Below are 23,693 nucleotides of genomic sequence, written 5' to 3'. Positions count from 1 at the left end.
GCACTCGAGGTGAGGCGGCCCCAGTGCAGAGCAGAGCACAGCAGGACAATCCCCTCCCTCCCTTGCCCGGCTGGCGATGCTGTGCCTGATCCCCCCCAGCACACGGCTGTCCCTCCTGGCTGCCAGGGCACTGCTGGCTCATGTTCAACTTGCCGTCTCAGGTCCCTTTCCTCATTCCTCATTCTGGGCTGCTTGCACACCCAGAGATGACCACCTCAGGTGCAGAGCACGGCATTTTTGGAGGCACCTGCTCTATCCATGACGGCATTTCCAAGTCCGCAGTGGGACACATCCCTCAGCCAAGCCCTGGGGCAGTGAGGGCAGGGCCCGGCATCATCCAGCGCTCTGTCGGGACAGGGCTCAGCCCCTCGGACGGACCGACCCCCGGCACCAGGCGCTCCGCTGCCGGCCGCTTCCCCGGGAGGGGATTTCTCGGTTCCCTTCTCTCGAGGGGAGGTGCAAATGGAGTTTCCCAGCAGCCGGTCCCGCCCCCGCTTTCCTCCCCTTATAGCCGGGCTGCCCCCGCCCCGGGCGCAGACCCTGTGACAGTGCCGGTGACAGTGACAGTGCCGCTGGCCCGCGCCCAGCCCCGCCGCCCGGGAGCCGCCGCTGAGTAAGTCCGTCAGCCTCGGGTCTTTCCCTTCCCCTTCCCCTCGGGCCGGCGTCTCCCGCTTCTCCCGAGGCGCTGCCCCGCTCCGGGCTCATTGCTGGGCAGCTCGGGGGCTCTGCTGGCTCCGAGAGTGGGGAACGAGAGGCGCCCACGGAGGGTGGGGTGCCGGGCACAGGGACGGGTTTCAGCCCCACCTTGTAATGATCAGAATGGGGAATAAATCGGACCGCTGGCAGGACAGCAGCTCCTGGCATATCCCAGGGCTGGGCACCGCAAGGATGTGTGCCTGGTAATTCCATTGTGACAGCTGGGTCTTATTTGTGCTACTTTTCCCCTAAATTTCAGGGCACAGACTCAAGCAGTGACTACTGTAAACCATTCACCTCCTTCTTACCCTTCTGCCTTCCAACACCTTTCCCAAAATCCAGATGAAGGTATTGGGCGCCAAAGTGTCCTAAACCCAGATCTGGCGCTGGATTCCAGATCCAGTGTGGCATTTCTGCCCTCTCTTCTTTGTCTGTATTTAAAGGAAGTGGCTTTCCCCCAAACCACAGGAAAGTAATTGGACTGTGATTCACTCAGTTTGGCTACGCTGAAAAAACACTATTTCAGAGCCTGGACCCTGGATGGCCCTGGGCAGCCCCTGGGACTTGCACCCTGCCAGGGTCAGTGTGCCAAGCTGGCACATTTCTGCATTGCCATGCTTGTCCTTTTGTGACTGCTTTTGCTTTGTCAGGGATGTCCCACAGCTCCTAGGACCTGCCTTTTCCCAGAGCATTGAAAAGCCTATAGAAATTCCCTTCTGTCTTTGTGCAGCAGCCCCATATCCATTGCATCAGCTCCTCAGCATAAATTGAAAAATTCAGCCCCAGGGTTAGGATCCTTGGTGCGTTCAAAGCAGAATTTCTTTTTAAGGCTGCTGAAAAGTGAAGAGACTTTCTGTGACTGGAGCATATGGCTGATCTAGAAGCCATGGTGCCTCACTTTGACACCCAAGTTCAGATGGAAAACCTGAAGAAACACTGTCCAAAGTGTCAGCTGCCTGCCCCTCAGCAAGGGACTTTGAGGCTTTTCAGCTCTGATAAAGCAAATCACAAGAGAGCTCAGGTTTGGGTTTGCTTCATTCACCCTCTGTATAAAAGATGCCTAGAAAGCCAAAGAATTTGAAAGTGCTGAGAGAAGCTCCCAGAGAATTTGTTTATCTGCTCAGTCGCTGTTAGCTCTAGCAGTGAACTTTGCAAACTCCAGACCTTAAAGAAGGATTTGGCTTTGGAACTAAAAACTTTTTTATTATGAAAATAAAACTCTAGACAGCAGCAGTTGGTTGCTCTTTCAGCAGCAACAGTTCAAAATTATGCTGCTCAGACTTGAAGGAAGAAGAAAAAATTAGGGTATTGCAGTGCATTCTTTCTGTTTTTTCCAAATAACAGTGTATACATAGAATTTTCTCTTTCTCTGTTTGAAAGATTCTCAGTAAAAACAGGAGATGATGGTTTACTGGATGGCTTTCCGGTGTGTCAGCAATTTAGGGAAATCAGAGTCTCATTTGGAAATGACTGCTGCACTGCACAGTCCTATCTACACATGGTTTTATGCTGGCTTAAAACATCTCTCTCATGCCAGATAAGATGCCCTGGGGTCCTTTCCCTGCTCTGCCACTGTGATTCCCCTGAATCCCTTGGGTTCCCCATCACCCCCAGCCCTGTTGGGCAGCCTGGTGATGCTGGGGCACAGGGATTGAGTCCTCTGGGCAGTTTCTGCTTCTGCCTTGGCTTCTTTACTGGAGACAAGTTTTGTTTTCCCTCAGCTCCCCATTAGGAGCAGAACTTGGCCATCATCAGGACGCTGCTGGAACACATATTGAGTGGTGGGTGTCTCACAGGGGTCTGCAGATGGGACTATGGATGTGAGCAGCACAGTAGAAGGTCAAGGTGGGCTCTGGGTGGCCCAGCTCTTCTATAGACTGTGATTTCCCGGGCAGAGCCAAGTGGGAGCCCCCAGATTTGTGGTGTCTGCATTCAGTACTTAACCCAGATAACAAAAATGTTAGGAAAAACACCTCACCTCCTAGGAGGGCTCCCAACTTGCAGAGAATGAGTCTGGCGTCTTTTTGGACTCTTTGCTTTGATGAATTAAGAATTAGTAGTTTGTTTAGGTGTCAGCATATGGTCTGAGGTACACAAAACTCAAACTGCCTGCACTGCTCTACTGCTTCAAAGATGGCTTGGCCCAGTGCAGTTCTCTTGTGTGGGCAGATAGATAACTTTGCTAGATAACTCTGGATTTCTGAGAGGCTGTGAGAGAATGGGAGATCTCCACTAAAATGAGATATAAATCCTCATGACCTAGTATGTCAGCAGGCTGGAGAGGACCAAAAATCCAAACAATTGCTTGTTAATACTGGCAGCAGCTCAGGAAAAAGAAGTCAAGAAAAAGTTCAGCAAAAAAATTCAGAATAGAGATAATTAATAAATCTCTTCCCTTGAGTGCTCTCTGGCACACCATGAGCTACCCCTGACCAATGAGATCATTCTGCATAAAGGCTGTTTCCTTTGAGGAGGAAAAGGAGAACATGGGAAGCCACTGTGCCCAGAGTCCAGGCTGGGTCCTTCTGTGTCTTGACTCCAAGTGTTTCCCTTGCTGCCCACCCCAGAAAAGCTCCAGCTCAGAGGTAGGTGCTGTGATCAGCAGAGAGCTCGCTGCATCCCACCATAGCTACAGCAGCAGTCACAGCACCACGGTCCCAGTGCTGCAGGGCATCTGGACAGGGTGGCAGAGGGTGTGCTGCCTTCTGGTTTGAAACCAGGAGCTGAATACGCTGTGTCAGAAATAATTGGAGCTAAAGGCTCCCTGGCACAAACCATGTTGCCACATAACAATAATGAGGATGATGATGATAACAGTAAATTAGCAATAATATGAGTTGGGAACAATGTCAACTCTTGACCTCAAATCATTACATTTCCTAAGACCTGAATTTGAGTTCTGGGAAATGATTTAGCATTTCTCCTGCTAAAAAATTTAGAAGCCTGCTGGAGTTTTAGCGGACTTTGATTTGTGAGAAGAGCACAGGCATAGAGGAGCAGCCTGCAGCCATCAAAGCCAAAGCCAAGAAACGCTGGGCAGGAGCATGTCCTGATAGAGGCAGGAGGTGCAGTCCTTGCTCAGCATCTCCTGCCTGTGCACCCCAGATGTAACCAGGAACACCTCCTTTTAGCTGAGTATTTCTTGTAGAAGGTGTTGGCAGTTTTTTCTGTAAGTTTCTTAAAAGCATTTCTTACAGTAAGGTCTTGGTTTTCTAACAATAATGAGAAGAGATGGACAGAAAGTGTTTGGTACCCCTTGTCATTAAGAGTGGGGAAGCACTTCAAGGCAGAAGTGGCAGCTGAGGTTTAATGTTTTTTCCTGCTGCAGATACAAACACAGGTCAACCAGCACATGACAATCCCTGGGCAAGAGTTCAAGCTGGCCAAATGTGAGAGTGTGGCAGCTTTTGCATTGACAGACTTACCTAGGTGCTTGAGGCTGGCTTTTTTTGAGCACTACCATGACAAAGTTCTGACAGATGTTAAAAACTCAGCCTCTAACCAGCTTAATCATTCACTTATGGAGTCTTGTCTGTGTAGTGTCACTTTGATGCTTTTCAAAGAGCTATTGCATTTATCTTGGCATTGAAGAAAAACCAAAACTTCAAAGTCCACCTTTGTCATCATCATTCATCAAAATGAAAGACCTTAGCCTTTTGGAAGGGGTGAGGTACTTTCTTTGGTTAGAAAACAAACAAACAAAAAAAACCCCAATAATGCTTTGTTTGAAATAATAGGAGAGAGAGAAAGGACTTAGATGAGTCTGTGCTTGAACAAACAGGAAGGAAGGGATTTGGCAGAATTAATCTAAGCACAGTGTTGTGTTGGGAAATGCAGGTTACGAAAAGAGCCTTACAAAAATTAGGCAAGTCCAAGTCACTTGCAGAACATGCCTGTTGCCATGATTTTTTTGGGTTGGTTGGTTGTTTTTCTGGGTATTTTTGTAGTGGAAATGTAACAAAAAGGAACTCCTTTGCATTGCTTTCAGGATTCTAATGGGGCATCCTGACTAGCATAGCTGGAGTAAACTGCAGGGGGTTTCCTTCCCCCTCCCCTCCTCAGCACATGTGCTAGGGAGATGTATGTGCACACATTCAGCCATGGCACAGCTGCTGCTAACCTGGGGTTCGCTCACTTAGTTAGGAGTATGGTGCTAATAATGCCTTTGGTTGTGGGTTCAATCCCTGTATGGGCCATTCACTTCAGAGTTGGAATTGGTGATCCTTGTGAGTCCTTTCCAGCTCAGACTATTCTGTAACTCCTGTCAGCTGAGCTCTGGTGCTCAGGCCCCCTTTGCTTGCTCATGCAAGCAGAACTCCTTCCCAAATGAGTTTTCGTATTTGGTGTGTTTAGAGGGTAATAGCTTTACTAATCCTGAACATGGCCTGGCGTCCAAAGCAGGCAGAAGGAAAGCTCTCAGCAAAGCCAGGCTCTCACTGCTCTCTGTATAACTTAGAATGAAAAGCCACAGTCTTCCAACCCGTTTTCCCAGAAATAAGTATCACATTTTGAATCAGCATGAGACATATCAACATTATAAACTCAACAGAGGTATTTGAAGATCACCACATTGTGGCTGTGTAACTGAAGCCAAATTCTTCATTTGTTTGAAGTCTAATTTTTCTGCCATTACTCAGTACAAGCAAACCAAAACTTGCCTGAGAGTTCTTCATGCAGATGTGCTTCAGTCTCCTAGAAAGTCACTTCAAATAAAGCATTATTGGAATAAGGATTGGAAGCTATGAGTCATTTTATTTATTTATTTACAATAATTGCATAATTATAATCATTATAAAATGGTTATAGTTATGCAAATAAATATTTTGCAATCTATTGAATTATAGAGGAACATAATTCTAAACATGAATTCTGAGAAGAAGCTGTAACAATAACAAATTTCTGTTGTTAATTATTTGCAGTGTAAGAGTGTTGATGGTAATGCAGGACTCTGGCAGGATCATGTTTGTTTAAACAAGGCTAAACTACCCTGATCCTCGTGCCTTGTTCCCACTTACCTTGAACACAGATCAGGAAAAAAAGGCCCTGAGTAAGGTGGGAATTGATTCTGATGCCATGTAAGAGTATGAGAGTTTTGTGGTTGCTTTGAAGGCACAGGACACTTATCCCACCCACATCATTCATGTTCCCACCCATGCTCATGTCCATAGTCACACAGCATCCCATGGGAGAGCCTGACAAGCTCAAGGTCTGAAATTAGGACATCTGAATCACCCTCAAAATGGCTCTTGGATTTTTCTCTAATTTAGACTGGACATTAGCAGGGATGGTGTTGCTCAGGAATTCCCCTGTGCTCACACCAGATGTGTAACATTCCCCATGTTGCCTTGCCACACTTTCTCCTTGGTATTTTTCTTCCTAACTGTTCTAATCTGATTTTTTTTCCCCTGAAATTTACAGGCTAGAAGGAAAATGATGAAAATGTTACCTTTTTTCCAAAGTCCTTTTGGAATACGCAGTGGATCAGAGGGTTGCATTGATGCAAACAGGCCATTTGAAAACACTTCACCATCAGCTGAGCAAGTCCCTGCCTGTCCTGAACCTTCTGCAGATGAGATCTGGTCCAGGGACCAGGAGAAGATGAGAGAAAGGCCAGAGGCAGCCTGCAGAGCTTCACGTGCCTCTTCCATCACGAGCAATGAGAGCTGCATCTCTGCTGGGGACAGCCCTGAGAAGGGGAACAAAGGAATAAAGGGAATGCTTAAAAGTGCATTTAAAATAGTCAAAAAGACCAAGCCACCCAGTGGTAAGTGCTCCTCCATCCTCCTTGCACCACTTCATGGGCCCTAGTTTTCTCTAGAGGGGCTGTATGAGGTGGGGAGTATGAGGGAAACAAAGGTACTGATAGATTGAAGTGACTTTTCCAAGAAGCTTGGGGAAAATTGGGCTGAAGGAGACATGATCTCAAGTCCTAGTCGTTTAGTACCAAGGGTACAGTCCTTGAGGAGCTGTCCATTTGCAGGTTTTCTGTCCAAAACAAAACTTATTTCTACTGGGGGCACAGAGAATTGTGGGTGGGTGAGAAACCAAGGTATAATTCTCAGCTTTGTTCCTCCATCTCCTCCTACAAAGTCTTGTCGTTTTAGTACAAATTATTTCCTCTCCATGTGTCAAATGCTTTCCCTAACTGGTGGTTTTCCTTCTTGGCCTTGAATTTTCTGCTGAAAACAGGCCTGTTGTACTTTTGTTTTTACTGCTGCATTGCCCCATCCCCAATGATCCCCAATGTCGTCTTCTTTTTTTTTCTTTTTTTTTTTAAGCAAACAGAATTGCAGAAAATATTCCAGATAAGACACCACCAATATGTGGCACAATATATTCCTATTTTCCTATCTCAGCTGGATATTTCTCACTGAGTACATCCTGGGGTCATAACTGACATAACCATAACCGTTCACTACCACCTCCCAGTAAGGATTTACTAATTCTCCAGGCGTCTCTTTTCTTCCTCCATCTCAAGCTGATTCACATCCAGCTTGCAGCAGAAAATCCTGTTTGTTGCTAAGTAACTTTTGTTATATTGGATTTGTATATGATGTTTTGTGCCATTAAATTTCAGCCCATTTACTATTCAACTTATCCCATTGTTCCTGTAAAATACACCAGGCCCTCAGTTTCGATAATGTCTCTGAACTTTGTGCAATCAGCAGATGCCAAAAGGGCACTCCCAGCTTTTGTGCCACAATCTTTAAGGATAAATGAAGTAAGATGAGTTTCATGAATAATGTAAGCTTTCTCCACCCGGGGTCCTCCATTACATACCTAACAAATCTTATTTTGGGATATAACTTTGCCGTTTTAACTAATGATTTCCCAGGTCTCCCTGTGTCAAGTAACTGGCTGTAGTTCAGATAAGATAGTTGAATTGTATTTGTCTTGCTTGCTAAATGTGGCGTCCCAAACAATTTCACAGGTCAGGTTGTGCCAAATCTATTTCTGGAAAACCCATGTGGCATTTCCTTCAGCACATCTTTAGTTACATCTTGCTGTCTACATTATTTCTAGTGCCATCCTTCTGACTTGAGGTCAAATTAATGGGAAGGGGATGAGCAATAACTAACTAACTCCACAGGGCTAAATTTTGGAAACAATTATAGGTGGCTCGTGAATAGCTGTCCATATGCAACACACTGGTGGTGGGTATTAAAGTTTTCATTGCCCCAGTTAAAGGCAAGCTGGAAATAAACTGATCTTTAATTAAACAGACTTTCTATATGGTGTAGGAGCCCAAGAGCTAGCATTTTGGAAGTATAAGCATTTTTTAAAAAGATTCCAGAGCCATCATTTTTTATAAAACATAAGTCTAAATCTTCACTCTTGGTTAAAGACAGGCTGTTCTGTTTTCACCAGTCAAACAAGTCATGGATCTCCTTGGAGAGCAGAAGCTTTGTGATGCCATTCAGCATCTGTTTGCCCTGGAGAAGAGCCTCTCTATCAAAAGTGAGGAGGGACTGAACACCAGTCAGCAAGACATCGAGTCTGTCTATGAAGTTCTGAAGCACAAAGTCTTCAGCACCTTGAAGGATTCTGTGCTGCTTGCAAAAACAAACCCAGACCTGCTACAGCAGGCAGTGGAGGCTCTCAAAGAACAGGAGAAAGAAGATCAGAACTACATGTCAGAGAATCCACCTGACCAAAATATGCAATTTAGACCTAGAAAATGGAAAGAGCTCTGGATGGCTACAGTAAAGGAGTCAGTAGAGGCTCGAATGAAAGACACAAGCCGTACTCCTAGAGCTGAGAACCTCTCTGCAGTTGGCCAGAACCTCCTGCACATGGGAAAGACAATGAAAGAAGATTTGACAGTGGTTGCCAAGTATATTAATAAGCTTTATCCTCCTGAGTTTAATGTGTTCAGCATATATGCAGAACTCTACCACAATTATTTTGCCTCCCAGGCAAAGAAAAATGCTGAGTCTCATCTGGAAGACAAGGATATTTATCTTCTTCTCTCATGGGTGCACAACTTTTATCCAAAGTAAGTGGGCTTTTATACATGTTTACCCCTGGAAATCAAAACAGGCTCACTGGCTGCAAACCCAGGCATTTGCTTGATTTATGAGTTAATATTACTGTGATGCAGTCCAGTACCTGGCTAAGTTAGTGGTGTTACTGATGACGTGCTGAATTACAGTCCTGACCAGAACAGCCAGAAAGGACACTCAAGGCTGCTAGTCTGTAAATGAAGGGCTGTTTCACCATTCTGGCTGCTGGGAAACCTACACACAAATCTTTAGGGCTTCATCTGTGGGGTAAATTGATCAGGTTCATTGCCTTGATATCAATTCCAGTTGCAGACCTGAGCTCAATCTTGGAAAATTTGGAAATTTCAGCCCTTTGTACCAGAGGGCAGACAATAAATAAAATAACCTGAGATGCAATTATCCTGGGCGTGGAGGATGTTGCTTAGGTGTTACCCACAGTCTGTGTTTTCTTCTCCTTTAGGAGAGCCAGGGGTGCGCCCCTGTGAGAGGACACAATCCAAGGGTCCCCATAAACTCTGAATGTTATTGAACTGAAAACATTTCTTATTGTGGCTAATAGTACTGAGTGGAGAATTGAGGGCTTTCACTTCTTAGGTGGAAACCAGTAAAGACACCAGCAATGTTTCTTCTGTTCCAAAGTCATTCAGCTCCACTTTATCCTTTTCGTGTTCCACTGATGAGTGTAATGATTCAGCGTTGATGCCGGAAGTTTTCCACAGCCGGTGTTGTGCTCTAGATCAGGATGTTCAGGCCAGAACCAGCCTGTGTTTGGGAGTGAGCAGCTGTGAGGAGCAGGGCTCAGCCCAGCACTGGGGACAGTGCTGGCCAGGGTAGCAGCTGCTTTGGGAGTGTTCCCAGAGGCCACATCCAGGTGTCTGCTGAGGGACCACCTCCCAGCCATCCAACACCAGCTTTTCATCTGCTCACCTCTCTGTATGCATGGAGAGAGGCCATGTCCAGGGGCTAGAATCCCCTGCTTGCTTCAGGTCTCCCATCCCCACCAGAGCACAGTGGCTGGTACTCAGGAGTTTGGTCTTATGACTCCATTCACAGGCTTGCTTGTGGTCCCGCCCTCACAGATCTCACCCCTGGCACATATCCATTCACCTTCTCCAAGTCCTGCCTGGGCTGAGGACAATGTACATTTCCATCTGTTTTTTCGCTGATACCCTCAAAAAGTGTTAGCGATTTGCATCAACAGCTGTCTTGAATTACACTGCCTTTGGAAAATACAATTGTTTGGCTTTTTTCATTCCAGAGACATGAGAAAAGATCATGCTTTAGCCATGGAGTTGGATAAAGTTAAGCTTGGAAGCCTTTTGCCTTCAAGTCTGAGCAAAGAGCTTGAAAATAAATACCTTGACAGTGAAGAGGTAAGAAAGGTTCAGTCACTCCTCTTCTTCCCTTCACTGCTCCCATGTGACTCCTCACAGAAGCTGTGACTTGTCCTGCACACACACCTCTTCACCAGTGAACCACACACCCTTCCAGGGAGAAGCAGAAGCTTTTGTTTGTTTTTAGGGAGCAGGTCACCTTTCTGCTAGATGGGACTTGCAGAGCAAACTTCTGCTTAGCCCTGGGAGCCATGAGAAAAGAACTGCTCTGTTCTTGTAAATCATGTGGTAGCAACGGGGAAAATCCAGCAACAGATCTTTATGGGCAACTTTCTCATTGTCTGATAAATCTCCAGAGGGATTTATGGTCCCTCTCACAGGAATCTCTGAAGGATCTTGGATTACTCCTGGTATCTGCAGAGGTGCCAGGCCTTGGGTGAGCGCAAAGCATGGAGTTCTGGTCTTGACAAATCTCTTTCTTTGATGGAGAACTGCCTGCTCTGCAGAAAATAAAACTTGCTCTGGTTTTTGTATCACCCTTCCCTTAATGGAAACAAGAAGCCACTTCTAGAGTATTCCCATAGCTCAGTGCTTTTGGCATTTGGGCCTGGAATTCCCGGAAAATGAGAAGATGAGTTCCAAGTTTAACTGTAGTCTGTGATGGTTTGCATATGGGAGAGGTGGTGTGAGGTCTGCAAAGCGCATGAATGGGATACTGGGGAATCAGCAGTATGTGCCAGACACTGCACAAACCATTTCCAAAGTCTCACTGCAGCACAGAGGGGTCAGAGCAGAGAAAACCTGAGAGCACTTTGTTTCCCTCTCCAGCACTTGTGTGGCGTCAGAAAAGCTCATGAAAAAGGATTGCAAAAGCAGGTGGCTCTGAGAGTGACGCACACACAGTGTGTGGTTGGGGGAATTTGGGCTCTGGCACACGGAGCTGCTGCAACCTTCCTACCCACTGCTCCCTCCCTGCCCTCCTGATCCCCTGGATGTGGAGGTGTGATGGAATCTTCACTCCCATCTTAAAATACTCAACTCACTATTGTGTAGGTATCGTGAGGGGGTTGTCCTTGTTGCTGTGAAGTCATGGGTCAGGCATCTCCCAACAAGGAACCTTTATATCCCAGCCAGGGCTGAGGAAAAAGTCTGCTGGGCAAGGCAAAAGGTGGGTGGGTGGGTAAAACCTGCATAAGGCAGGAGCTGTTGCATCCACGTTGTAGTAAATGCCATTGTTCTTCCTTCCCTAAAGGTTACTGTCAAAAATTCACTGAGCAGATGTTTAGATAAAGAAATCCAAAGATGGAAAGAAGACAAGGAACCAGAGAAGCTAAATGGACATTTTCAGAGTGAACTGCTAGGAATATTTGTTATTCAGGTAATACAAAGCTATATTAAAAATAAACAATTGCATCTTTTACCTGCTTAGGATTTGAGACCAACTATGGTCAATGCAGAAAAGGAAAAGGCCAAGTCACTTGTGTAGCGTGGTAGCAGAGGTGGGTGGTACAGGGAGGCTAAAAACCATGGTCTGTCGTGGGCTGGGTGTACCATGGGACAGAGGCAAACACCTCTATAAGCAAAATAAGAAGAAAAATTGCCTTCCTTCTCCTGTGCAATTTCTTCTGCATCCCCAGCAGCAGAGACAGGACACCGGCTCAGTTGATTGAGAAATGGGGAGTCTCTTTCCTCCTCCCAGGGAAGGTGCCACAGACAGAGCTGCCCCTTTCCCTCCTCTGGCTGCAGAGGATTACTTGAGTTTACTTTTAAAAAATAGACCTCTCATGTGTTGTGGTTGTTGTGATTAAATGGTTCATTTAAATGCAATCTAATGACATTCAAAAAAAAAAAAAAAAAACAAAACCAAAAAAAAAAAGAAACACAACCAAGTGTGAAATTGCCTACTTTCTCAGCTGTTTTCTAGATTTTCTTCATGCTCCTTTTGAACCTCTCAGCTAAGTATAGCTGCTCTGTTTGGTCCCTGGATCAGTTGCAGGGGGGGATGCAGGAGAGCTGGGTGCAGCTCTCAGCAAAGGATCTGCAGCTTCTTTTACCCAGCAAACCTGGCCTTTTTGGAGCAGGCAACATTTAAAATTGATCTCGCTTGTTTGTTAGAGTATGTACAGCAGCCAGAAGCGGGCTGAGGACATCAGCAAGGCCGTGGGTGAGGAGCTGTCCCGCCGGCTGCTGAAGGAGCTGCCAGCCTTCCTGAGGAGGTGAGTGAGTGGGGAGGGCTGTGGGCACTGGGGCTGGCACAGCACCTGGGCAGCCACTCACCCACCTCTCCTCTTCCCATCTCCCCTCCAGCTACAGGGAGGCCTTTGAAGACTTCAAGGAGAAAAGCAAGAAGCACACATACTACAAGCCTATACTGATTGCAAATATTAACAACTGCTGGAATTTTAGGTAAGAGTCCAAAAGAAAAGGTTCTGCCTTCCTCTGCAGGCAGTGTATAGAGGGGAGGTACTCCAGAGTGAGCAGAGGTAGGTCCATCTGCCTGCAGAAGGTTTGGAGACCTCTGAATTTTTCTCTCTCTCCTCTGAGGACAGACTGTTCTGACCTGACTGGTATTTTCTTTCAGAGACTACACGGAGAAATACGTGGCAGAAAAGGAGGACAGTAGAGCTGATATCCTCAGCACTCTCGCTGATATTGAAAACAGTGGATTTGATGTGCTGCTTCAACAGCTCTTTGCCCAGCTGAAGGTACCATATCTGTGCCCCACATCCTCCTGCCCCATGGCTCAGCTGATACCAGGGCAGGGCACGTTCTCCTGCAGTGCTATCTGTTGTTCAAATCTCTAATTCAAACCAGCCAAGTTCAGAAGGGACAGGATCAGTCCTAACCCACACTGCTGCAGGAAAACTCCCACTAAGCTCTCCTTGAGCTGGTCCTCAAGCCTGCAGGCAAAATGGGTGCAGTGACATAGGCATGACTGTGCAGGTGAACATAAAACCTGCTGATGGCATCTGAGACAACAGCTAGAGCAGGGAGAGTCTCAACCTGCAGCTATTTGCTCTCCGCACTGTAGGAAGACATCACTAATGGCATAAACTGCAATTACGCAGCTTTTGGCTTCCTCATAAAGGTGACCTGAAGGGCATTTCTGTACTTCTGGCTTTCTTTTTTTTTTTTTCTTTTTTTTTTTTTTCTTTTTTTGTTTATATATATATAACACAATCTTTTCGAGTTGAGCAATTTTGATGGAGGAAAAGGAAGCGTAGGAGTCAGGAATGTTCAGCCACAATCTCTCCTGCTTTCTCTGTAGAGCCTTTTGGAAGGCACGAGAGAACAGGGGTACAATTTTTTTTTCATTTTCATATTTATTTGCTGTGGCTGAGAAAAATTATGAGCATCTCATAAGGATTCATTTTTTTCCCCCTGATGGTTCCATAATTCTTTAATCAGACAAGATGGTGAGGGGGGGAAAAAATAGCAGAAATAATAAAAACACCTCCAATATTAACCTTTCAAGCCCTTGATCTTCTTAACCATGAGGAGCCAAGACGGAGACACAGCCCCTTGTTCCCCTGTCCCTGTGAGGCATCACCACACACCCCTGCACAGGACTACACACCACGCTCTCCCTACATGGGATACTCCACATGTAGGAATAACAAATATACATGTGCATAGAATTTGTTTGAGGTAACTTAGCAGATTCTCCTTTTTTTCAGCCAATGTACAAGAAGTTTACAGAGAATAAGTGGGATTCCAGCAGTGAAATTATGAATGAGATCATTAAAACCACCAGCAAACATATTTCAGACTTCAAGACCTTAAAGGACCCGTTTTACCATGTAAGTCCAAGAGAAATATCGGAGGGATTCTGGGGTGCTAGGGCTGCATTTTCAGCTCTGATCCTCTGTGGCTTGAGCTGCCTTGACCTCTGGTGAGCTGGCCTGGTATCAGGAAGCCTCTCAGGCAGGATTTCCACGAGCATGCAGTTTACCCAGATAAGGCACATAAATCTCACCCTCCTCTGACAGAAGCAGACTCCTGCAGCTCTGCTGCACTTATTTCAGAGAAAACCACCCCTGATGCAGAGAAAGTGCTTTAGAGACCACCCAATACGTGGCTTTAATTACAGATTTGGTTTAGCAATCTTGAAACACAGATGCAGTTGCATGGTTCAGTCTCCTTGCTCCTTTGATTGCCCTAAGGGCTGGAGGAGGTGGATGCAAATGAGACAAATCCCAGAGAACTAAGCCAGAACCACATCCTCCCTGGTGCTGGACTATATATGAAATATCATAATATAAGACAAAATTTGATTTCCTGTCTTTGTCTTTTTAGTAGCTGGGACAAATTATGATGTTTTATGTGTTAGAGAGAAGAACAGGAAGAACAGCATGAATTCCTGTTTCTCTGGAATACTGTTACTCCTCTACCACATGGAGATCTTTTCTGTACTTTAAACTCTTCCCAAAAGGAAACAAACATTTGGAAATTCCCATTCTTATTAGAGCACAAAGAAATTCTCAGCATCTAGGATGTGCTGTAACCAGTCTTGGGAGGCTACAACCAGGGCTGTTCCTGCTGTGTAATCCACAGCAGGCATTGGTGGGAATGGCTCACAGCACCCACAATGGTTTTGTCCTCCATCCACACTCATGGTTTGCTATGTCCCCAAGCAAAAGAGAGATGGATGATGATTCCCTCCTCTCCTTCCCGACAGGCTATTGTTGAGAAGATCCACGCCCGTTTGGTTAAAGAGTACATTGTGAGGCTGCTGAAGAGGAAGGTCAGCCTGAAATCTCCAGCACAGCAGCAAACTCTGGCCCAACACATCTCCAAGAATGCTGCTGACCTGGAAGCCTTCTGCACCAGCAATGTACGTGAGTGCTTGCCTTGAACATGTCAGCACAGGGCACAGACACACTGAAAAACAGGAAAGCAATTCTGGGGACTTTTGTTGACCTTTTCAACTCAAATTTCCTGGAAGGCAGGACCTTAGGCAGAAAGTGGTCTCTAAGTGCTTGTAGACAGAAAGGGTCCCCCACACTGTAAGCAGCCTGCCCCTCCCTGCTTGGAGAGACATGATTTCATCTTCCTTTGTCCCACAGGCAGTTTCCTTTTGAAGGTTTACACTAATAGGGTCAAAGACTTAGATAATCTTTTTCAGTTTCAGTACAGCTTCCATGGAGCCTGGGTTTCCTCTCACCCTTGATTTCCCTCAGGCTGCAGCTTTTAGGTCAGCCAGGGGATAAAGTAGGTAGTGTGGGGGTCTGTGGTATGCAAGGAATTTCTGCACGAGAGCCAAGCTGGAACACCCCTCTCTGTCCTTTGAGATCATCTCCCTCCTTCTCCATGCCTCTAATCTTGTCTGCAAGAAAAGCTAACAGCTAAGCCAAAACCTGTCCTCCATCACCCCATGCATGTTTGACTAGAGAAGGAACAAGTCTGAGTTTCACATAGGCTGAGTAGGAGGTCGGGCAGCTGCACCTTGGAAATTCCAATGGTCAGGAAAAAGCTCAAGCTGGGACTTCTACCCGATTTTGGTGATATCTGCAGATGCCAAAGGCGGGGTTGTGTTTGGAGCTGAGGCAGAGCAGCACGTGGCAGTGACTCACCTGGCCCATCTGATTAAAGACCTTGGTGCACACACCAGACAGTGCAGAAACCCAAGGAAAAGGAAATGAGCAGATAGAATCTGCTGAGGTGCATGTGGAAGTCTCAGTCTTATGGCAAACCACGCACCATTTGTGTGAGAGGATTAAAAACCATCAAAATGCTAATCCAGTTTTTCCAAGGCTGCCTGAGGCAGAAACAGCACTGAAAACAGTGAGGCACCTAAAATCACTGATGTGTCCTTTCCACTTGCCAAGAAACAGCCTCAGGAGGCAGCTCCTGGGGTGGGGGGCACTTTGCACACCCCCATGATGTCCTGTTAACCACTTTTTCTTCTTGCAGGGATCTCAAGCCACCTGGCTGAATTCAGCACTCCCCAAACTGGCTGAAATAATCCGACTTCAGGATTTGGGTGCTATTAAAATTGAAGTTGCAACACTCGCCACAACGTACCCAGACATCCGGTAAGAGATGCTGAAACAGATTTGCTAGTACTCATAAGGAATTTTAATTGATCCAGAAAGCAGTCAAATATGAATATAGGTGAGGTTCATACAGTCTGAGCCTATAAACCTGGGTGGGGGCTGCCTTCCAGGCTGTGGCAATCCCACTCCTATCAGAAAGCAAAGGAAGATATGAATAAAAGCCTGTTGATATAGTCCAGATTCTGCCCTAAGTTTCTCCTTTACCTTGGAGATTCCCTTTCCTACCCCAAACATCCCAGGACAGTGCAAGGTCTGGTGTAGGACTGCCAGGTACTGAGCTGGCACCCACAGGGGATGTCAGCACATGCCACAGGGTGGGAGGAGGCACATCCTGCTGCAGTGGCCCTGACCTGTGGAGGTGTGTGGGGGGAAATAACACCTGCCCATCTCTCTTCCACAGCAAAAGGCACCTGGAAGCGTTCCTGCACATCAAAGCCAATCTGTCACGCAGTGAACTCAAGAGCATCCTGGGCTACTTGGCAGACAGCACAGCATCCACACAGCCCAGGGCCCCACTCTTCTCCAGCATCAACGTGTCCTAGACCAAGGCCTGCCTTGGCACTGCCCTGTGCTGGACTGTGGGGTGAGCTGGGGATGGAGACCATCTCCTGGAGCAATGCATGGCACACACTGCCACATTTCCTATGGAAAGTGCTTTGTCCAGTCTGGTGCTCAGCATCTCTGTGGGAATCATTGTGCTCCATGTGTTGCTGGGTACAGGGAGGTGCAGTGCCCACAAAGATTGGGGCTGCTCCTCCCACCAGCCATAGATTCCCTCTGAGGTGTTTTTATGCCACCACATTCTCTGCCTGGACACTGCCCTGGAGCTCTGAACTCCATCTACCTCTCAGGGTGCCACGAAGGCCACATCACAGACCAAGCAGGCGCCACCTATGTAGCTTTTTATCTTCTAAGGGAATTAAGGGAAACAAAAACTGAAACCAACATTTAGAGATGTGTAGCATCCCATGAACTCTCGAGATGTTGGGAAAGTCCCATGTGAGCATGCTTGCAATCCATCTGCCTTCCTCAGAGCCAGGCAGGGCACTGTGTAAGGCTGGTGGGAGAGGCACCAGGTTCCTGGGGAGGAGGAGCTGCAGCCCAGCTGTGGCAGGGCTCCTGCCAGCCCCCCTGGAGCAGCTGCAGGCTCTGACCCAGGGCAGCAGCACTGCCCAGGGCCTTGGGGTTTCCAGTGGGGAACTGGCCCTGGAGAGTGTGTGCTTCCTCCACCTCTGTGAGGTGAGAGATGCTGGGCCCCTGGCAGTGACCCCATCCAGTGCATCTGCACAGAGGGACCCCTCAAACAGTGGCTGGGAGCAAGCTGCCTATTGAAATGGATTGTCTGGGTTAAGCAGCAGCTGGTAAAACACTTTGGGTATTACTGAAGTCCTCCTTACCAAGGAGAGGACTTCCAGACCCCATTAACAATGCAGGCTTTGATGGGGTGTGGAACTGGTCTCAAATGTCATCAATACATACTGAGCACCCTGTATGTGTCACCATTCTCTTGCTCACTCTTTCCCCTTGTGCTGTGAGGTAGATACGATGTGAAAATACAAATGGGTCTCTTGTGAAACTGTGTTTTGTTTCTTACAGCACAGTTTTTTTAGGAACTTAATCACTTGCCAAAACAGCACTGTGTATATTTGGAGACCTTTCCCTTCTGTTCTCCTGTTTCAGCTTTAGCATCAGCCTGTGGAAAGTCCAGAAGGAAGATGCCTGATGACTGTGCAAACTACATAATGTATTTATATGTATATGCAATATACCACCAGTGTATTTTTGCATCCAATTTTATTTTTTCTCAGTTAGAGATACTAATTTGCAATGTTTATAATAAACAGTATTCAAATATGCTAGAAAAGTGACAGTTTACTGTGTTGCCACTGCTATGTTGTCCTTCAAAGGGCCATTTCTCCCAGCCTGCTCTGGTGAATATCACCCACTGGTTCCAAGTAGGGGGTGTTTCTGGACTACAGACAGGCTGGAAAAGCATTGCTGCTGCCCCAGTAAGACATTTACTGAACAGGGTGGCTGCTCACTAGCAGTGGCCAGTGGCACATGTTCAGATGAGACTTCTGCCAACAGGTCCTGCAGCAAAATTGTGCCCTGAGTGAAAAACAGTGCTTAGATTTTAGCCTGCAGCCTGTCCACAGGCAGCACAAATCACCCTCTCCTTCCTTAAGCACACTCACACAAAACTCACATAGACACATGGGTTAAAAAATTATTATTTAAACACTTGTCTCAGCTACAGTTTAAAGGCAAATGCCAAAATGACTTCTGACTGTGCTGAGCACTTATGACAACTGTCACCTATTGGGTAACATTTTCCTTCCCAATTAGTGAAAGGTCACTTTATTGCTATAAAAATACGTATTTTGATTTAGAGATCTGTTAAAGGCCTACAGAAATGCATCATACAAGTGATTACACTGATCTTTAAAAAAAAATCCAGCTAAGTAAGTGCCCAAAGGGAAACAGTATCTATTTATATATCATAATTAGCATGGGTAGGAGAAAATGGTTTTCATACACATTTCATAAGCCATATGGAAGGGCATTGTGCAATCTCTTCATCCTGCTATAAAACCCCAGCTTTCATCTCTAATGAGCTCAGGAAACTAATTTATTTATCTTCCCGCATGACTCGACATTTCAGATGGCATTTATTTATAGGTGGCATATTACACACAGCCAGGTAGTTTCAGGAGGTTGCACAAATGTCTTCTGATAACAGTGTTAGTTCAATATGATAAATAGCACTTCTAAAAACTAAGTAAATAAAATTTTCTGAGGTCAGCGTGGCTCGACTTTCTTTATCACGCTACCTCTGCTGATGCTGATGCCTGCCCCTCCTTGGAGGCAGAGCAGATTGCAAAGATTAAAAAATAGGATCAATTTTACAGAAGAGTCAGGAAAGCTGTTTCCTGAGCACAGCTGCTGTGGCATTGCCAGCTCTCCCTGTTTGCTGTCATCAGTGTCCCCAGCACATCAGCGCACAACAGCCACCACAGTGGGCACAGGCTGAGCTCAGACATCCACACACAACACTCCTGGCTCCCTGCCCATCCCTCCCACCTGGCACTTCCATCGTTTGACAGAAGACTTGCAATCTGCAGTGCAAAGGACACAAACCACAGCATAGCAGGGGTGGCCTGAGGCGTTAGTCCCTCCTCTGCTCCTGCAGGAGCCACCTGTGGTGTGAGTCCCCAGGGACACCTGGGGAACCTCTGCCCTTTCTGCAGGGGAAGCCAAAACCTCCAGAGAGATCACAGACTCAAGTGTGAGTGTGATGGGGAGAAAAAGAACAGTAGAAATGTTTTGTTAGGGCCTGATATGAAACTTTGGGAACTGCTGACCTGGAAATAAAGGGTTAAGAAGCCAGAATGCCAGTAATTCCTTCCCTTTGAGCCTGGATCCTCTCTCTGAAATCCACTGAGGAATGACAGCACTGAACTAAAGGCCACAGGATTTGCTGATGTGCTGATCTTAAGAGAGACTAGAGCAAAGTGATTTGGTAGGTGGGCTTTTCCGGGTAGACAGTGCTGGCTTCAGTGAGGTGCCTGGTGACACATTCCTCACCTGCTAATTGCTGTAAAGCAGGAAATGTATGGTCATTTTCACTGAGAATGTGGCAACAAATTGCCAACACCCATTTTCAAATCCTGCCTTTAGCATAGCTAATATGAACTTTAATAGAAGAAAACCTGGAAACCCCAATCCAGTGGGAAGAGACCTGAAGCCTGGCAATGCATGGAGCATCCCAGAGGAAAGGCACAGCTGCAGTCAGGAGTGGGATGGCAGAGGCTCCTTCCCAACAGGATTTAGGGCACATGGGCTGCAAGTCTGGCATCTCCCAGGAAGGTTTCACTTGCTGCTCCATCACCTGCCTCCTGCTTGGGTCAAAAGCCAGTACTGGGGACTAAACAGGCAGGAGCACCAGGAAGGAAGGTTGTTTTGGGAATAGGTGAGAATAGAGGTAAGTGAGCTTGAGCGTGGCTCTAGCAAAATCATGCTTTCCCATGCTGTAGGTTGAAATCCACAAGAGTAATTGCTGCCTTCCTGCATGACTTAAAAGAGGATGTGGCAACACCACGACACTGATATGCCTGAAACACAACATAGCTTTCCTGTAGCCACAATAATAGATGGCAGCTAATGTCAGGGGATTTCAAGAATTACTCATCAATGCAGGAAACACGGATTTCCACCCTAGCAAAGAAACAAATCCATAGTAATGAGAAGAGAGGTGAATCCCACTTCCCAGAGGGAAAGACGGGAAATGCAGTGGAGCAGACACACCCATTTAGGCTGTTCAGGGGCTGTTACAGAGGAAAAGTTAACTGGGTTTTTTCAAAGCAGTATGAAGTTTGTAAGGTTACTGTGAAGTGAATGTCACACCTGCTGGGCACCATTTCTGCTTGCTACCAGGGGCTTTCTCCTCCTGAAATCAGGTTTTAAAAACCCCTCTTGAACTGACCAGCTTGGGGGCTTCCCTACAGAGACATTCTTAATCTCTTCTCTGGGTCTTCTCAGGTATTCAACTCCTTCTTTCAGCTATCCACAAGTCTCCTGATGTCTCCCAGCACTACCCAATGAGGCCCTGGGACCGCATTCTGCCACTTCTCTCAACCTTCCAGCAGATGGGACACACCAGGGCAAATTATGTACCAGCGCCCAGAAAAACCATCATTTGAGGTCAAGGAATTCAGTGCTATTTATCCAAGTAGTTTTTATCCAAATAGGACAGAGCACTTGAGCTGTAATAACTCCCATAATGGACTAATAAAAGAGGAAATCTTATTATTTAGCAGAAAAGCTGAGTTCTCAAAAGTACTCCTCTCCAATGGGAGGAGGTTATAACAAGTCCTTAGGTAGAACAATATTGGTCCTGGAGTCTTCAAGATATTTTGAGCTCTATCCCAAAGGCGTGAGGCCAACCCCCAAGTCCCACTGGCAAGAGCAGTGTAGCTGAGAGCTCAACCAAGTTCACAGGTTAGGATGAAGTTAACAGTGCTATGTCCTAGTTAACAGAGGGCTGTTTCTGCTCCTTGGTTTCACTGCAGCCCCCTTTACACCAGGGCTGTAAGAAGTGGTGAAAACCATCTGACCCGTGGAACAGGGACTGTCATCTTCATGCTGCCACACAGCAGATCCCTTGTGTCAGCCCAGGTCCCATCCCCAACTGCACTCATTTTGACACAGACCCTTCACAATCTGCAAGGGACTGCACAGAACCAAAAACCTTGGCTGAAGCTACCCACTCCCCCTGCCAGAGGTATTTCCCATGCCCCAAGAGAGGCATTCAGCCCAGCAGGATCCTGGCAGCCACCTGCTTGTGACAGCCTTGTGCTAGACCACAATCGTGGACCACACGGGCTTTGAGGCAAGTGGGTGTTCAGGGAATGTCACCTGAAGGGGTCACACTGCATTCAGGGGTGTCACTGCTGCCCTGCCTGGACATGGGTGGTTTGCAGAAAGCAGCTCTGAGCAGCATTGTGTCCCTCCACCAGGATGCAGAAAGACCCCTCCTAAGATTTACTGGAAAAGAGTTACTGGAAAAGGGGAGGAAACTCTTGCACATGCTGTGTGAGCTAGACCTGCTGCTGGAGCAGCCTTGGCAGCTTGAGAAGATATCACAGGTGAGATCCTCAGGTTAGTCCTGGAGCTGGAAAAAAACCCAGCATGAGGAGTAATCCAGATAACCTTAGCTGGATGTCAGTAAGGGAAACAGATGAGGCTGCAGAAGCAGAGACTGAGGTGGGAGTGCAGCCTTCAAGTGTCTGCCATGCCTCTGGCCACGTTCAAAATCTTCTGTAAGTCTTTGTTTAACTGTCCAGCTCAGCATCCCATTCAGGTCCATTATAAATATCACTAAGACTAAAGTATTACTGTGGAATGCATGAACTGCCCAAGCTCCCATTTTTGTTTGATTTGATTTCTCTATGAAGCTTCTCTCAAAGGGCTCAGATTGCATTTACTTGGGGAACATTTTGTCACATCAGCACGTACAGCATGAAATCAATAGCAGCTTTTGAAGAAAGACCAGATTCATGCATTGTCCAGAACAACCTCTTCAGCCAACTTTTCTTGGGTGGAAACCACTCTTAAGAAAAGGACAAGTTCTACCTTCCACCTCCCTCAAAACCCTCCCTTCAATGTTCCCTGTAGACCATAGGCAGAACCCCATCTCTTCATGTAACATTATCTTTGTATAAAAGCCTTTTCCGTACAAAATAACACTGTGTCTATCCAGATATGATGTTATTCTTTCCATTGTAATTTTCTGCTGTCTCCTATGAACAACTCCATACTGCAAACTTCAGCTTATTATTCAAAATTATGAATTGCCCATTTTCATACATTTCAATATAGCTTGAATTGAAAAGCAAATTCTTGCTTTCAGTAGTACATGAGCAATGCTTCCATGTAATGTGCAAATTATCATGAAGAGAATCAACACACAGCAGATTTCTGCAATCTGTTTACCTCTCTATACACAGAAATATCCTCTGTAGAGGTGCTTTCCTGTTACAAATGGAGGCAATACAATCTATAGGTTTTTGAGAGCAGAAAACTGGAGTTGTGAAAAACATAGATAATTTCTTAGTCAAAGGCTCATGCATCACACATGGATGCAGCGCCCCCACACATGCCACTGCCATACAACTGTTTTCCTTACAGACATCTGCATCCAGCCTTTTGCCCAGTTTCAGCCCTTCAAATAACAGTTTTCTGGAAATTTGACTTTTCCTCCACAGGAAGTGGGCTAATCAGGATATTTTGTTTGGCAACCCAAACTGTGAAGTCTGAGACCCGAGACTGGTTGTGCTGATGTGTGAAATCCCCTTTCTGTTCCCATGCTCTGCCACAGTGTGGCCTTAGATATCTGAGTCCCAGCATGGTTTTGGTAGTATTCCTTCTGTTAACTTTCTCTGCAAGGAAAATATCAGAAAATTCAGGCCATAAGAGCTCACAGTTCACTGTGTTGTAGGAGCTTTAACCTATTATGACAGAAACGCAAACAACATACAGAAGACTTTTCTGTTCTGTCCAGGTCCATGAGCCATCAAGAGCCTCAGTGGTCCTGATGTGCAGCTCCTGCCTAATGTAAAAATTACTCAAAAACCAGATAACATGCTGTCATCTTACAATCTCTACTATCACTATTTCCAGTATTCAGGACTGTCAAGTGGTCAGTCCTGAAATTCTGAATTCTCTGCATTCTGAAGCTTTTGCTGTACAAATGCTTGCAGGGTATGCCCAAAAGGACAAGGTGGATGTCAGTCACTCAGAAGCTGAGGTGGCTGCTCTCTTGAGCCAGTGATGAGCTACATGGTTGGTTTTTTAGGTGCTTCACCTGTGTGCCATTGGGGCAGCCTGTGAGCTCTGGTGCAAGAGGTGTTCTTCTTTAGGACAGGCTGAGAAGTCACCAGGGCCAGGGGCAATGTCACCTCTCCTATCAGCAGAGCTGTTTGTCTGACAGCTGCTGCAGGAGGGAAGTCTCTGTCTATGTGTGTAAGGTGGGAAACAACAAGCTCTGCAATCAAGTGTTTGTCCATCTCCTTACTAAGGAGGGAACTGGAAGAGTTCCCAGGAGA

General features: G+C 46.4%; 2 protein-coding genes across 4 annotated transcripts in view; one reads left to right on the top strand and one right to left on the bottom strand.

Annotated features, from left to right (window-relative positions):
* Positions 1 to 459: 459 nt before the first annotated feature.
* Positions 460 to 17,074, top strand: LOC102063407 (tumor necrosis factor alpha-induced protein 2). The gene is made up of 12 exons (XM_074542305.1): positions 460 to 613; positions 6,115 to 6,460; positions 8,065 to 8,692; positions 9,958 to 10,072; positions 11,286 to 11,411; positions 12,149 to 12,249; positions 12,341 to 12,439; positions 12,615 to 12,738; positions 13,711 to 13,833; positions 14,712 to 14,867; positions 15,947 to 16,068; positions 16,490 to 17,074. Exons 2-12 carry the CDS (start codon positions 6,127 to 6,129, stop codon positions 16,629 to 16,631), a joined length of 2,070 nt encoding a protein of 689 aa, XP_074398406.1. The 5' UTR covers positions 460 to 613; positions 6,115 to 6,126; the 3' UTR covers positions 16,632 to 17,074.
* The window catches only part of LOC102063581 (exocyst complex component 3-like protein 2), a 51,273-nt gene continuing 40,732 nt past the window's right edge, over positions 13,153 to 23,693 (bottom strand). For all 3 annotated transcript variants that reach the window (XM_026791213.2, XM_074542306.1, XM_026791214.2), the window contains one exon: positions 13,153 to 23,693. This exon is cut by the window's right edge and continues 18,716 nt beyond it. The gene's annotated coding sequence lies outside the window, so the exon portion shown is untranslated.

Source organism: Zonotrichia albicollis, chromosome 6 (assembly GCF_047830755.1).
Source record: "Zonotrichia albicollis isolate bZonAlb1 chromosome 6, bZonAlb1.hap1, whole genome shotgun sequence".
NCBI classification, from domain to species: Eukaryota; Metazoa; Chordata; class Aves; order Passeriformes; family Passerellidae; genus Zonotrichia; species Zonotrichia albicollis.
Note: the sequence above shows the minus strand (reverse complement) of the source record. Positions and strands in the feature narration are given on the sequence as shown.